The 14997-nt window shown below is 38.2% G+C and overlaps 1 protein-coding gene across 2 annotated transcripts; it reads right to left on the bottom strand.

Annotated features, from left to right (window-relative positions):
• Positions 1-2869: 2869 nt before the first annotated feature.
• CCNG1 (cyclin G1) lies at positions 2870-9960 on the bottom strand. Of its 2 annotated transcripts, XM_070569089.1 has the most exons (7): positions 9444-9960; positions 8046-8306; positions 6138-6391; positions 5522-5600; positions 5342-5440; positions 4918-5112; positions 2870-4136 (listed from the first exon to the last, which is right to left on the bottom strand). In XM_070569089.1, exons 2-6 carry the CDS (start codon positions 8304-8306, stop codon positions 4921-4923), a joined length of 885 nt encoding a protein of 294 aa, XP_070425190.1. In that variant the 5' UTR covers positions 9444-9960; the 3' UTR covers positions 2870-4136; positions 4918-4920. The 2 variants fall into 2 exon arrangements, with proteins under 2 accessions (XP_070425190.1, XP_070425192.1); XM_070569091.1 differs by lacking the exon at positions 2870-4136 and having other exon boundaries at positions 4917-5112; positions 9444-9895.
• Positions 9961-14997: the final 5037 nt, after the last annotated feature.

Consider the following 14997-nt stretch of genomic DNA (forward strand, 5'->3'; position numbering starts at 1 on the left):
TCTTTAAAAAAGGAAAAAAACTAGAACTTATTCAGGTTATCTACTTTCAGTTAAGTTTTGGTAGTCCATGTCTTTCAAGGAATTGATTCATTTCATCTAACTCTGTGCAGAGTTGTTTGTGGTATTTCCTTAGTGTCCTTTTAATGTCTTTAGAGTCTGTAGTGGTATGTCTTTCATTCCTAAGATTGGTCATTTCTGTCTTTTTTCTTTGTCAATCTTGCTAGAGGTTTATTAATTTTCTTGCTCTTTTCAAAGAACTAAGTTTTGATTTTGTTGATTTTCCCTCTTGTTAATTTGTTTTCAATTTCATTAATTTTTTACCCCTACAATTTTTATGACTTTTCTTTTTGCTTGCTTTGGGTTTTTTTGCTCTTTTTCTAGTTTCTTAAAGTGGAAGCTTACATTATTGAGAGCTGTTTTTCTTAATTAAAGCAGTTGATACTGTGAATTACTCTCTAAGCACTGGTTTAACTGCGTTCTATACATTCTGATATTTTAATTCAGTTCAAATGTTTTATTTTGCTTGAGACTTCCCCTAGAGTCATGAATTATGTAGAAGTCTGTTATTTAATTTCTAAGAGTTTGGAGATTTTCCTGTTATCTGTTATTGATTTCTAGTTTAAGGTCAGAGAACACACTTTGTATGATTTCAGTTCTTTCAGATTTCTTAAGGTTTGTTTTATGACATGGGATATGGTCTATCTTGGTGAATGTGCTATATGCACTTGAAAAGAATGCTATTTTGTTGTTTTAGGATGAAGTTTTTTATGTCAAGTAGCCAGTTGGTTGTTGGTATTATTCAATTCTTCTACATCCTTGCTGATTTTCTAGTAGGTCTGTAGATTAGAGAGGAGTGTTTAAGTCTCTAAGAATTGGTTTGTCCATTTATCCTTTCAATGTGGGCAGTTTTTGCTTCTTGTATTTTGTGTGTGTGTGAGGAAGATTGGTCCTGAGCTAACATCTGTGCTAATCTTCCTCTATTTTATTTAGGATACCACCACAGCGTGGTCTGACAAGTGGTGCAAGGTCCATGCTTGGGATCTGAACCTGTGAATCCGGGGCTGCTGAAGCAGTGTGCAAACTTAACCACTACACCACCAGGCTGGCCACTGCATCTTGTATTTTTAAGCTCTGATGTTGGGTGCATACATATTTAGGATGGTCATATCTTCTTGGTGAATTGATTCTTTTATCACTACTTAACATCCTTCTTTATCCCTGGTCATTTTGATTGCTCCTAAATCTACTTTATGAAATTGATATTTAAAAAAGGCTTATCTTTTAATTCATCTTATTTGACTTATATTTCCGGTTTTGGTTTATGAAAAATTACAGATTTCACACTGAGTAAGCAATAACACATTTTATAAAAATTATTCTAGGGGGCTTGCCTCATGGCGTAGTGGTTAAGTTTGCATGCTTTGCTTCAGTGGCCTGGGGTTCCAAGGTTCAGACCTATACACTGCTTATCAAGCCATGCTGTGGAGGTGTCCCACATACAAAATAGAGGAAGACTGGCACAGATGTTAGCTCAGGGACAATCTTCCTCACCGAAAAAAAGAATTCTATTATTAGGAAAATAAATTCACGATGGTAGTGTTGAAGTTAATATGGCCAGAATATAGTTGTCATTGGAAATTATACAATTTCAAGAGACCATTTAATCTTCTATTTTGGGAGGTAATGTGCAGGGTGCTTAAGAGCACAGCCTTTGGGTCAGAACTGCTTGGATTTGAATCTTACCTTCAAGTACCACATATGTGACCTTCAGCTAATCACTTCTTGGTGGCTCCAGTTCATTTGTAAATTGGGATAACTTCATTCAGTATGGACGATTACATGAGATGATTCATATAAAACATCCCTGGTCAGCCTGGTGGTGCAGTGGGTAAGTTTGCATGTTCCGCTCTTGCAGCTCGGGGTTCACCGGTTCAGATCCCAGGTGTGGACATGGCACTGCTTGGCACACCATGCTGTGGTAGGTGTCCCACATATAAAGTAGAGCAAGACGGGCACAGATGTTAGCTCAGGGCCAGTCTTCCTCAGCAAAATGAGGAGAATTGGTAGCAGTTAGCTCAGGGCTAATCTTCCTCAAAAAAAAAAATAAAATAAAATCACTCATTAAAAAAAAAAAATCTCATAATCATACCAGACAGTAAAAACTATCATTACTAACCACAGATGTTAGAAATGTCTATTGTTTTTAGATAGTATGTCACATAATTGTCAGGACATATAAGGTTCAGGTGCTCTTTTTAAAAATAACACTTGTGAAAAGAGGGGATTATGATATATAATCCGACTCAAATGCAAAAGGAACCTTTTATAACAGTTTTTCTTTCATCAATAATTCCTTGCGGTGTCTACTTTATAAGATGTATTGTTAATTTAATTAAACATGAACAGTTCAAAATCATATATTGTTTCAGTTCCAATAATTACTAGTTGATCTAAAAGGCTAATACAATACTTGATAGTTACCAGAAATTACCAAACCACTTTGCTGGAATAATTAGGTAAGAGGGTTTGCCCAGAACTTTTGGTGGGCACAATCTAAGGGTGAGTTTGTATTAAGGACATCCACAGTAGTGATCAATCTCAAGGACAAAAGTGACCAATAGTGCATAAACACTAACTTTTTAATGAACATTAAGCATATTTATCAGTGTCTAGTTTAAAAAACCATCAGAAAGTAAAAAGTGTCAATTAGTCAATAGTCATACTATTAAAAGAGATTTTGTTTCTACTACCATGCATCTTTAGTGCTAAATTTAAATATACTGAGTAGATAGCTTTTTATTTTTTTTTCCACATTGCCAAAAAAGTTAATTGAATCAGAGGAGAAACAGAAGACCACTCAGCAAAGGAATGCATTTCAATAACTTTATTGAAAGGTATATCCCTTGGTACCAGAACATAATGGTAGTTGGTTAGGTTAACTCTGCCAACTCAAAATTAACACTGATGTATTCAAAATACTGAAATCTATCAGCCTTTTGGGAAAACTGAAAAATTACCCACAAAACATGGTGTACAAAAGTATAAGATACATTGTGGTTCTTTGGTTTACTTTTCCAGTGCTTATTTACCCACAATATGATATCAAAATTGGGTACAGCCATCCTGGATGGACTCAGGCTACACGCTGTACTGAGTAACCGTTTACAACACTTTTAACGCTGTAGATCTCCTTAGATTCACTGACTTAATAGAAAATCCTGAACTCTACCATCAGTAATCTCACAATTACACAGATGCCTACTTACTTAGTAACTTTCTTTTGGCACAGTAGGGGCAATTTGTGAAAATATATTCACTTCCTTTTAAACAAAATTCGAAATTAGAAGCAATGACAGTTTTATAAAAACAGTCCTTAGTCCTTAGTAAAAACTTCTGGAGTGTTAAATCGGCAAGTTTTAAGAGGGATGTTAATTTACTTTGAGTTACAAATACAATAAAGACTAATTTTCTTGATGGGGCTAGGTTGCAGCAGATTTTGTATAAAATTTTTTTATCATGGATACATACAAACGTTACCTGTTTTCTAGAAAAAATATTAAAGATAATATGCCAAAATTACTAGGTCTTTAGTTTTCTTTATATAAAATATCCTCAAATTTAAATGTAATTCCCATGTAGCAATAAAGTCCGCATCTCTAGATTATGTATTACAGGCGCCAAGAAACCATTTTTACTGCCTAGAATAGTGACTTGTTATGTCTTAAAAGTGCATTTGTGAAATGTTGGTTTTGATGTAAACCTCTTAATTTAAAATTTAAATTAAGTAGGTTACCATTTTTAATTTTACCTAAATACAATATATTGACCCAATATAGAAAGTTGGATCAATGTTAGAAATGAAGATTCACAGTTTACCTTCCCAGGCTTATTTGCATTTCACATTTACGCTCTTAGCTTTGATTTGTATGCCTCACTCACAGATGAATTCAAATTTAAGCATAATTCCTGTACAGCATAATGTTAATTAGGCAGTTTTCCCAAATCTGAGCACATCAGTGCTAATCTAGTTGTGATGTTTTGAGGCTTCACAGCTTACATCCATTAGAACATTAAGGAATCCACAGCTCAGGATTGTGGAGAGGCTTCAGAGAAGAGTTTTTGTTGCTGTAATAATCCTATTTAAACAAACAAAAAATCAAGTTATCAGAAGTGTCCCAAACATAAATCTTACTACCTGTTAAAAATGGACTGTTCATATCTAAGATTCATAATCATGTTATATGTAGATGTGTTCAACGTTAACATTTAGTCCTGAGTAGAGAAAAAGTTAAATCACCACTGTGAGTTAAATTTAGAGGGCAAGAATATATGTCATATCAGTGACGAAGTTTATGTTTTTTATGCATATAACTACTTTGCAGTGTTCCAACTGCCATAACAATGATACCCCCAATGTGGAGACAATCTACCACAACTTTTTCTTTAGGTACAACACCCAAATTTATACTGATTTTGCTTAGAAGCTAATAGTCTCAAATCAGTTCATAAATGCTTCAATTTGGTCCTGTTGTCCTGCTCAGGCTTGTGTAACTTTAAGTGAGCCAGAGCTTCAGTCTACATGTAACAAATGATGTGCAATTAAGAAAATACGGTTTTAGTGCTACTTTTAAAATTCAGGTCATTAAGGAGGATGCTGTTTTCTGAGCTGATAATTTAATGAAATGGCTAATGCATATATCAAAGGTTGGATAATTCCTTACTCTGAGAGTTTTGTACCTTGCACGTAATAAATGCCCTCAAATATTAGCTGACAAGATCAGTCAAATCATTTTTCCCTTTGCTATTCAACTCCATTTTGTTTTGAAAATAATTCAGATTTTAATTCTTGAAATGCAGAAGAAAACTGTAGCATTAGAAAATTTTCTCTATTTGGAGAATAACTATGAACAAATTTACCAATTAAGGGACCATTTCAGGAATTGTTGGAAGGTGGGTTATTCTGTAGTAACTATGCTTCAGTTGCCGTGCAGTACGCCCCGAAACAATCCATTTCAACTTCTGAACATTCGGTTTGGAACACTTGTTCGATGAATATTCAGTTAAACACTTGGATACAAGCTCTTGCCAGAAGGTCAAATCTCTGCCATTTATCTGTGCATAAATTTTAAAAAATTATTACTCAAAATAAAACTCCGACAGTATTTAACCACAGTAATACCTACAATCTTAACATGCGTCTTTCCTCGTCAAAAAAATTTGAGGATAAGCTACTTAAGTTTCAAATAAACACATGGTATCTCATTTTACTTCAGGAAATAGTACAAGTGGTTTAGTTTCTTTTACAGCTGTTAACAGGCTTTAGGCTATGACCTTGACGTACCTTGGAATGTTTCTGAAGACATTCTACCCCTTCTGTTAACTCTACACACTTCTGGGCTTGGATCTCCAATGCAATGATGGACAATGCCAACACAGAAGGCTAAAAAGAGATAAATTTTAAAGTAAATGTTGAATATAAAAATAGGTCTACAAATAGGTTTAACCTTTATAAAATATTTACCTTTGCTTTAGAGAATATGATCCTGCAGTAGCATGCCTTAAGTTGAGCTTCTAGTCTTTCAAAATTAAGGCTATTCTTCCTTTAAAAAGAAAATGAGGTTAATTTTACATAGATAATTTTAAATCTAGTCAAAAGACAAATTTTTAGAAAAACATTGAAGTTACTTTAAAGTGAAGTTTATGCACACTTATCATAGGAAATAAATTATTTGAAGTAAAGAATTCCCCTTGCTTTGGAGATGCCACCAGTATCAAGATTTCTTTTCATTTTAATAAATTTATTTTTGCATCTACTAAAGTTACTTTTTCCATAAATCTATTAGATGCTTAACTTATTAGTTTCTATAAGTTAACTAGTCTATAAATGGAAAATATAATTTAAAAAAAAAGTTGAAATGTCCTTTAATCCCCAAAATTAGCCTTCACAGACTTCAAGAAGCTACTGACAATTTAAGGTCTTCTCACTTCTGCTGGACAGTGAAGTGAAATTTAAGGAGCCAGAGCTTTCATTTTATTTCTTTTGATTGGAATTCTCCCAGGATATTGATTTCATGCACCATCCAGACAACACCATTCTGACTTCCAAATCTCCTTTGTTCAAAACCAAGATCACATACCTTTCAAATGGCAAGTTTTCTTGAATGAGTGAATAATAGAGTTGCAGAAATTGAAAGGCAGTAGTAGCTTTGACTTTCCAACACACCTTCTCCAACACAATCTTTTCCATTCTCATCAAGTCTGAAACCGTGAACCTATACTGGCTGATTCGGATCAAGTCAGTTGCTAACGGGACATTCCTCTCCTCTTCTATTGATTTTACAGCCAAGTAGAAGCAGCTCAATCCAACACACCCAAGGTGCTTGGGTTGTACCTAAAAAGACAATAAGCCCATGTCCTTACCTTATTTCAATTAAAAAAAAAAAGGATAATCTAGAACTCAGATCCATCATTTCAAAAATGTATCTCTGAGGTAATATTTCTCACTTGAGAAGGACTTAACGAGGTCCACTCATATCTCAACTGTAGCCTGTCAACCCTATGCACCCCACCTGGAACCCACTTTTGAGTAAATGGACTAAGTTTCAGTAAAATGTTTGGCTCCAGCACATAAGAATTCTTACTTTTATTGTTGTTGTTGTTTAGATCACTGCAGAACTATAAGCACTGTGTTCTGATTGGACCAAATCAGTTACCTGGTCAAAGGCTTACAGGAGGACTGAAACACCTTACAGCTTATGCACAAAATTTCCTTCCAGAATGTTGAGTGTTTCCAGGCTGTTTTCTTTGTAGTAACACATGTAAAATAGTTTTTAAATATTGTAGCACATATTCTTTGTGCTCCTGTAAAGCTCTATTCTCTACTGATCTCTCCTTTTTTAAAATTTATTGATCATTTTCTGAATGTCTACAATGAGAGGCAGTCAAAATTCTACCGGCCCAACTAAGTTCTGGTCAACTGAAAGTTTGAGAAGCCTTTACCAGTATTTGTGTTCTCCTCCTCTTCTTGGAACCCCCTAAGCAATATACTTATGCCTCTTTTGAGGTATAATTTATTTTTCTTATTATGCCGTATAACTGTATGATAATTGTCAGTGCAAACATTATTCCCACATAAGATTTTAATATAGTCAAGGGACAGATGTATATTATTCATCTGTGCAACATTTATAGAGTCAAAGGTCGTGCCTGCACATGGTGTCTAAAGCGTTGTTTAGTCTATTGAACAAATTTCTTGAATAATCCAATTAAAGACTGAGTTTCTTTTGTATATGATACATTGTTAGGTACTGAAAACTAAATGAGTTTCATTTTAATTGTCACATTATCTCATCATCCACCAATGACCATGGGCACACAGAGAAAGCAGATGTACTTTTAACAGTCAAGCTCGGAAAGCTACACTGATGTCCTGCTTATCCAATATAGGGAAATAATTATATAAATGCTCCTCCTTCACAAGATAGTCTCCTTTCTACTGTATGCAAAGTGAGGCTGGAGATGCCAAGCATAAGCAAGACCTGAGTAGGTCTAAGGCTAAAACAATTAGAACTTTATATATGAGGAGAGATTATATATGAGGAGAGATACTCTGTTGACTAGGTATGTAGGTGATTGACAGGATCAAAAAATATATATTTATATTCTCTAATTCTTAACCATAATCTAGCATTCTGGTTCCAACACATTTCTTTAACCTTAAAACAACAGCAAACAAATGAAAATACCCAACGTATCAAGAAAGATTTTTAAAAACAATAGCCAACTCTCTTACTGGGAGACCCTGCAATTAATTATTTGATATTAGACTATTTTTCACAGTCAAATCTAATAAATGATGTATTACTCTTGATTATAAGGAAGAGTGTTCAGCAATTCTGTAGTACATAAAACTACTATGTTTTGGCTACTTGCTGAAAATAAAAAAGGTCAAATTTTTGACTACTAGCCCAAAGCTAGCAATTCCATCTCCAAAACACATTGAGCAAAACTAACAAATACTCAGGGTAATGTAGCTTTAAACATACCTTCATTTTGGACAGGAATCTGTCCAGTAAATTCACAGCTAGAGAAAATGTCTCTGTGTCGAAGCCAAAGAACTGAGTTAGACTGAGAAGATCTTTTACTTCAAAGTCCCTTAGCCTTGCAGTCATCCTGAGGCCATTATCGTGTGCAGATTCAATTAGTCTCAAGCCGCAGACCTTTGGCTGACATCTGGACTCCTGTTCCAACAGGGCATTCAGCTGGTGTAGCAGTTTCTGAGAGTCAGTTGTCAGTACCTCTATCATCTATGTATAGAACAAAGCCCAGAAAGGAGTGTAAGAATAGCCCTTCCTCCGCTGTGTTGTGCCAAGTGCTTTACAGCACAAGTCGCCCCTCTTCCAGTGCTGCTGGTGAATCTAAGTCACTGCACCGTGCCACCTGTTATTCCCCCCACCCCACTCATTGGTCACATCCTAAATTGTGCGTTCCTAGAGGGCAGGAGCCATGCCTTTCTAAAAAAAATTGCAAAAAATACAAGAAGTACTTGTTCACGTTATTCATTGTCAAGAGAGAACGATGAATAGATGCTGTAAGACAGGATACCAAAACTTTGAAATGAGATGGTAGTATGTATTCTGCTATATATTGACAGTGCGAACTGTTCAAGTTAGTTAATTTTTCTTAGTCTTCAGTTCCTCATCTGTAAAGTGGGTATAAGGTTAGCACCTACCTCATAGACTTGTGTGGAATAAATGAGCTCACCTAGGTGTAGAGCTTGGCACATATAATAGGTGCCTGAGAAACACTGGACAATAATAATGAACTTATTTCTATGTCTGTAAAATGAGGTATCTATACCTGTCTCTCTGAATGGCTCGGAACATTAAACAAGATGATTCACGTAGAGTTTAGCACAGTGCTTGCTTGGCACACAGCACTCAATAATTGTTAACGTTTACTGGTGTTAGGAAAGAAAGCTTAAAGAATGCTGTGGGAGCACGCAGTGGTGGCCGGAGGCTAATTTAGCCTGCAAAATGAACCTGGGAGTTTCATTAATTTAAGCCTGGGTATTACACATCTACTATGTCCCAGGCACAGGCTAAGCCCTGGTCCCTCCCCACGTTAACTGGAACACAGGAGGGGAGGGGATCTTTAGGCTCGGGCGCCGGAAGGGGTGGGCAGATGAGGAGCCACTAACTTTACGGGTCCAACTCTTTCGCCCCTGGGCTGGTCCCTGGGACCCGGCTGCCCTGACTCTAAGACACCTCTGGAGGTCGGATCTGGCCCCGCCCCTCCGGGCTCGGACTAGCCTGGACTAGTTGCTTACAGCAGCGGGAGAGTTAATCGAAGAAAAGGGCGCAGGCCAGACCTATCTCTCACCCCGCGCCCCTAACCCCGCTCCCCACCCGCACCCACAGGTCAACCCCGCAGTCCCAGCTCACCTTGATCGCTCCTCAGGGGTAACCACCCTCCCCGGGCCTGCTCTCACCTCACCCCACGATATCAGATCCGAGAGGCCTACGAGGCGAGGGGACTCGCGGGCAAGAGGGGAGAGGCCCGGGGAGGGGAGCCGTCCTGGGAGGAGGTCTGCGCAGCGCCGCCCAGACGACACTGCCCTCCTCACGGTCAGCTCGGAGCCGAAGGGGCCGTGCCTGACCGCCTCAGTAATATATTGGAGGGCGGGGTTTTCCTGCGAGGGGGTAGGAGGGCGTTTTGACCGCTGATTGGTGTAGTTCTTTTGATGGATGGCTCCCTCGGTCCAAAGAGGACTGGTCCGTATAGGCCAGTCCGGCCAATCAGCACACAAGCTCTATTATGCTGGAGTCAAATTCTCCGCCTCTTGAGGCCACGCCCCCTACCTCTAAGCGTCTCTCATTGGAGAATTTCCCAAAGTGTCTTCAATGAAGAGGAGGGCGAACTTAACGCTGCACGCACCAACCCCTTCCCGGGTAAGGTCTCTGCTGGCAGTCGATTGGCCAGAATATCATTCCAGAATGTACTGGAAGTTTTTGTTTCATGCGGTTTAGTAGAGTGGTTCTGTCCTCTCTTTCTGAAAATACGGTGGCTAGTTACAAAAAAAAGTAAAGCGTTGATTTTTTATTGCAGTTGGAGAGGTGGTGGATTTTTTGTGGTGTGGCTAGCTTCCAGAAATTTCTCCCTGTGAGCTTTGGCTATCAATTGATCCTTGCCTTATGTTGCTTTTTGTAGAATTTATCAGAGTGGAGTTGGGCTACGTAAATTCTTCGTCTACCAATTTTCTGAATTTGATTTTTGAGCAGATTGAGATAGAAACGTTGGTAGTTTTTCAGTGGCTTAAAATGAAAGGTGTGTGATTGACTGTTAAGAAGAATACGTGGGCAAAATTTTAATGTCTATGAATCTTCACATCTGTGTGTGAAGCAATATTATTCTTTATATTTACTGTAAATGAACTTAATCTGTGATTTGAGCCTATGCCAGGTTACTGGGAAAATAATTAGCTTGAAGCCTTCCTGGTGCCGCTCCCTCTCTCTCCCCCACCCAGATTGTCACAAATGAGAAGGTCCTACATTAAAACGGCCTAAGGACTGGTAAGGAAGGAATCAGTTATCACTTCTCATGGCCCCTTCTTAATTAGCGGCTATCTGATCTTGGAAAAGTGAAAATTTGAAAGATTTGCTTGCATCTTTGCTATTTGCCTTGCCTTGTGCTTTCCTGCGGCAGTGCTGCAGAACCAAGCCCTGAAATGGGGACTGAGTTGTAGGGAGAAAAGGGAAGGGAAAACCAGGGAGAAAAAGTTAATATCTCAAAATAATACCTCAGCTACATGATCAGGTCAAAGTGCGGCCTTTCAAATGGGGAAGGGGTCTTGATGCTCCTTGAAAACAAACACGTAATGAATGTAAATGGGCAATTAAAACATTTAAAAAGTATATCTCACAATAATGTGTGAATTTACAAATGTACGTGTTTCTCCTTTTGGCTGTGAGTCACAAAATTAGGAATGTATACACATGTACTCATACTAGGTGCCAGTGAAGAACAAACTGTCCTCGTGGAACCTGTAGTCTTGTGGACAATAGAAACATCTAGACTTTGGAATAAAACTGACTTGTTTTCAAAGTGCAGACTGCTAACTAGCTATGTGACTTTTAGCAGGTTGTTAAATCACATTGTTTCCATTTTCTTTTCTCAAAAATATGAAAAGTACCTTATTTGTACAGTTATTAAGAGGATTAAATAATGCAAAATACATAAAGAGGTAGGCACTGTGTCCAGAACACAGTAAATACTTGATAAATGGTAGCCTTTATTATTAAATTACTAACGTTTCTTTGGAAATGTCTTGCTTAAACGTACATTTGTGTTTTTTCTATTGTCAGATTTAGCCTTTTATTCTCAGCTTAGAATCAGAGTATTAGAATTGTTTATTTAACAGTAATAAAAGTATCTAAATTGGGTATATGAATTTCTACACCTTGTTTATATTTGAATTTTTCACATAAAGCTCTAGGTAATGTATCATTGTTTATGTGATAAAAATGTTTTCTCTCACATTAGCATCTTGCTATTTTTCTTTTTATTGAAATCTGAAATGCCTACATGGAAACAATTGTTTCAATAGCACTGAAGAAACATTGATTAAACATAATCAAGTCAAGGGGACATTTTTTACCTTTTCTCCTTCCCCTCATCCCCACTGTTATTTTTATTCCATCATATTAGAATATAGAATATTGTTTAAATAATTTAAGAGGCCTAATTAGCAAATGTGCAAATGTAAGACTCAATTATATACTCTTGTAAAAGAAGGAAAATGAGCCCTTCACTAACTATGATTTTATTTTTAAAGACGTGTAGATTTAGTAATGAGTTTCTACTAGGAATTTTTCAAATGACTAACTGCTGGAGTATTTTCTAGGCTCAATGATATATTCAGCTGCCATCTTCATACTTTCTTCTCCATCACTAGTTAAGTGCAGCAAGAACCAAAGCTCAGAATAATAGCCTTGAGGCTGGGCAAGAATCCCAGGCAGAAGCAGGAAGATTTAATCATATTCTCTGCATTGTAGACCACAGAAGTGCCTTTGAGCAACAAAAATTCGAACAAGCAGGTATAATAGTGATGGTGTGTCAGATGCTGCCCTGACTCATAGGGAAATTCCTAATTGATTCTGTTTCCATCCTGGAGATTGGAGGAAGCTTTGCACCTTACTCTGTTCAGGCTCCCTGACAAATGTCCAGAACTTTTGGTTGTAGGCTTGTCCAACTTTGATGAGGGCTGAGGAAGTGAGGCTCCAAAGGATCTCAGCAGAGTCCCTTCCCCTCTACTTCCCGATCCTTCTTGGAACTATTTATTTTAGCCCCTGCCACCTCCTCAGCTGTTCTCTAGTACATCTGCCCTGTCTGATTCATTTGAAGAGAACTTGCTTGGCGGTGGCTTCTTTGAGTCTTTATTAGCCTCTGGGATCCCAGAGAAATTGTGTATAATCTAGGGGGTGGTGGGGATGCCAGGAGAAGGATGCATAGAAAACAGACTAATAATGTCAAGTATATCTTGCCATTCAGAAATTCTAGCTACCTCAGATAAGTAACCCCTTCCAATTAATTGAGAGTTTACTATATTCCATGAAAAACTAAACTTTTGATTTGTCCAGTAATTACTGCTATAGAAAGGCGCTGGGAAACACTGGGGAGAGATCCCCAGCTCTCTAGCATTTAGTTTAATGGCCATAGACTCTGTTGAGTGCAGGGCTCAAAGCCAAGAGCTGCCAATAATAAAAAGTTTGCATTTGTTTTATGGTTCCCATGTGCCAGGCCATGAGCTGAACTTAAACACACATGATCTTATTTGGTCCTCTAACAACTTTGATATTATTATTATCTTCAGAAATGCAGGATATCTTGTATACCTCCTGTTTAGTAACTACTATTTACTGTTTACTGAATATACTTTACACATAACTTGAATTTGGATTTTACTGCATTTTTAAAAAAAGTTTTTATTTTGGATTTCAAACTCATTACTGAGCTTCAACAATCATCATTTTGCTTATGTTACCTATTTATTTATTTTTTTAAGATCCTATTCTTCCTTTTTCTCCCCAAAGCCCCCCAGTACATAGTTGTGTATTTTTAGTTGTGGGTCCTTCTAGTTGTGGCATGTGGGACGCCACCTCAGTATGGACTGACGAGAGGCGCCATGTCTGCGCCCAGGATTCGAACCCGTGAAGTCCTGGGCCGCCAAAGCGGAGCGCTCGAACTTAACCACTGGGCCACAGGGCTGGCGCCTGTGTTACCTATTTACTTTATGTTTGTCCAAATATTCAACAAATATTTATTGAGGGCTTGCCAGATGCCAGACCATTATGTTTTGTGGTCTCAGATTTAGAATGTTACAGCTTTTGTGCCACATGGTGTATTGGCTCTTGTTCTCTGTGAAGGTCAGGGGTTGGAAGGATCAGCTGGGTCCTTGCCCTCCAGGTGCATCTCTTCTCTGCTCTGAAGCCCACACTAAGGTGTTTCTAGGGTCTGCTGCTGTGGTAGGAGAGGATGGGAATGGGGAGCGATAACAAGTCCTTTCCTTATTCAGGTTTCTGCCTGGGCTGCTAATCTCCCTCCCGCAGAAGCGCGCACACACACACACAACTACATAGAAGGTTTTGAAGGAGTTGAGATTTGGGAAATGAAGTATTGCACTTTCTAATCTAGCTTTTGTGTCTGTTTGCACTGTACTAGAATAAGGGCCCTCATAGGTCAGAACTTTTGTTCTCTAGGTTGGCCTTAAACTGGTGAAGGCTTTCCTTATTTCAGGTTACCACTTTCTTCATTTCTTTAGCCTTTTAACTCTTTAACTCCTGATCTGAGTTTTGAAAGATTTAGCCATGTAAAGAGGCTAGTCCAGACGGCATTCCAGACAAAAGCAACAATTGTGTGTGCAGAGGCACAGAGGAAAGAGAGAGTAAGTTGATTTCTACAAATGAAATATAGATTACTCTGGCTAAAGCATGGAGGTGTTGAGGAAGGGTGTCTAGCAATGCGATGGGGAGAGAAGCAGTTGCTCATCCTGAAGGGCCATGTATAATATTCTTGGAATTTTGCACTTTATTCTACAGGCTTTGGGGAACCAACCACGGAATTTAAGAGAATGCCACAACTGGACTTATGATTTAGAATGACCATTTGGCATCAGCCTGAAGATTGGAAAGAGGGGGCCAAGACTGGAGTCAGGAAGATCAGTTAAGAGGCCATTTCTTAACCAGCAAAAGGTGACAAGACTGAGGGAGTGAGAATGGGGATAGAAAGAACGAGATGAATTCAAGGGACTTTAGGAGGTAGAGCTGATGGATTGTGGCGATTGATTAGGTTTCATTGATTAGGTGATAAGGAGGAAGGAGGAGTCAGGAATAATGTTCAAATTTCTGGTTTAAGCCAAAGATTGAATGGAGATTCTATTTACATGCTAAGATCAGGGAATACAGGAAAAAGACCAGGTTTGTGGAGGAAGACTGAGCTAGACATGCCTGAAGGACTTCCAGGTGGAGGTGTCCAAAAGGCACATACAGAAACATTTGGTGCTATAGAGAGCTTTGGGACTCAGCAGAATATAGGGGGTGATTCGAGTCATGGAAGTAGACTAGTTAGGGACAAGAGAGACAGGACAGAATATGTTACAGAAATCAAGAGAAAGTGTTTCACGGAGAGAGTGAGCACCAGATAGTGCAAAGAGGATAAAATGAAGTATGAACATTAAAGAGAGAAAATGAAATCAATGAATATATAAACCACTCTTGCAGGGAACTTGATTATGGGCATAGAGGCAATGGGCAGAGGGTGGATATGATATTGAGAGAGAGATTTTGCTTTTCAAAGATGAGCTAGATTTGTGCATGTTTACATAATGCCAGGAAAGAGCCAGCAGATAAAAAGAAGTGTCTGACTGCTGGAACAATCTAAGGCCTCATATGATGCTAGTCCATTTACATTCAGTCAGCTGTATTGTTATAGAAGCTTCTA

This window comes from Equus przewalskii, chromosome 13 (genome assembly GCF_037783145.1).
Source record: "Equus przewalskii isolate Varuska chromosome 13, EquPr2, whole genome shotgun sequence".
NCBI classification, from domain to species: Eukaryota; Metazoa; Chordata; class Mammalia; order Perissodactyla; family Equidae; genus Equus; species Equus przewalskii.

Coding starts and splice junctions, on each gene's coding strand:
- CCNG1 (XM_070569089.1), bottom strand. CDS start 8,306: ATGATAGAGGTACTGACAACTGACTCTCAGAAACTGCTACACCAGCTG. Junction 5,601..6,137: donor GAAAACTTGCCATTTGAAAG/GTATGTGATCTT, acceptor TTCTTTTTAAAG/GAAGAATAGCCTTAATTTTG. Junction 5,113..5,341: donor GTCTTCAGAAACATTCCAAG/GTACGTCAAGGT, acceptor ATTTATGCACAG/ATAAATGGCAGAGATTTGAC.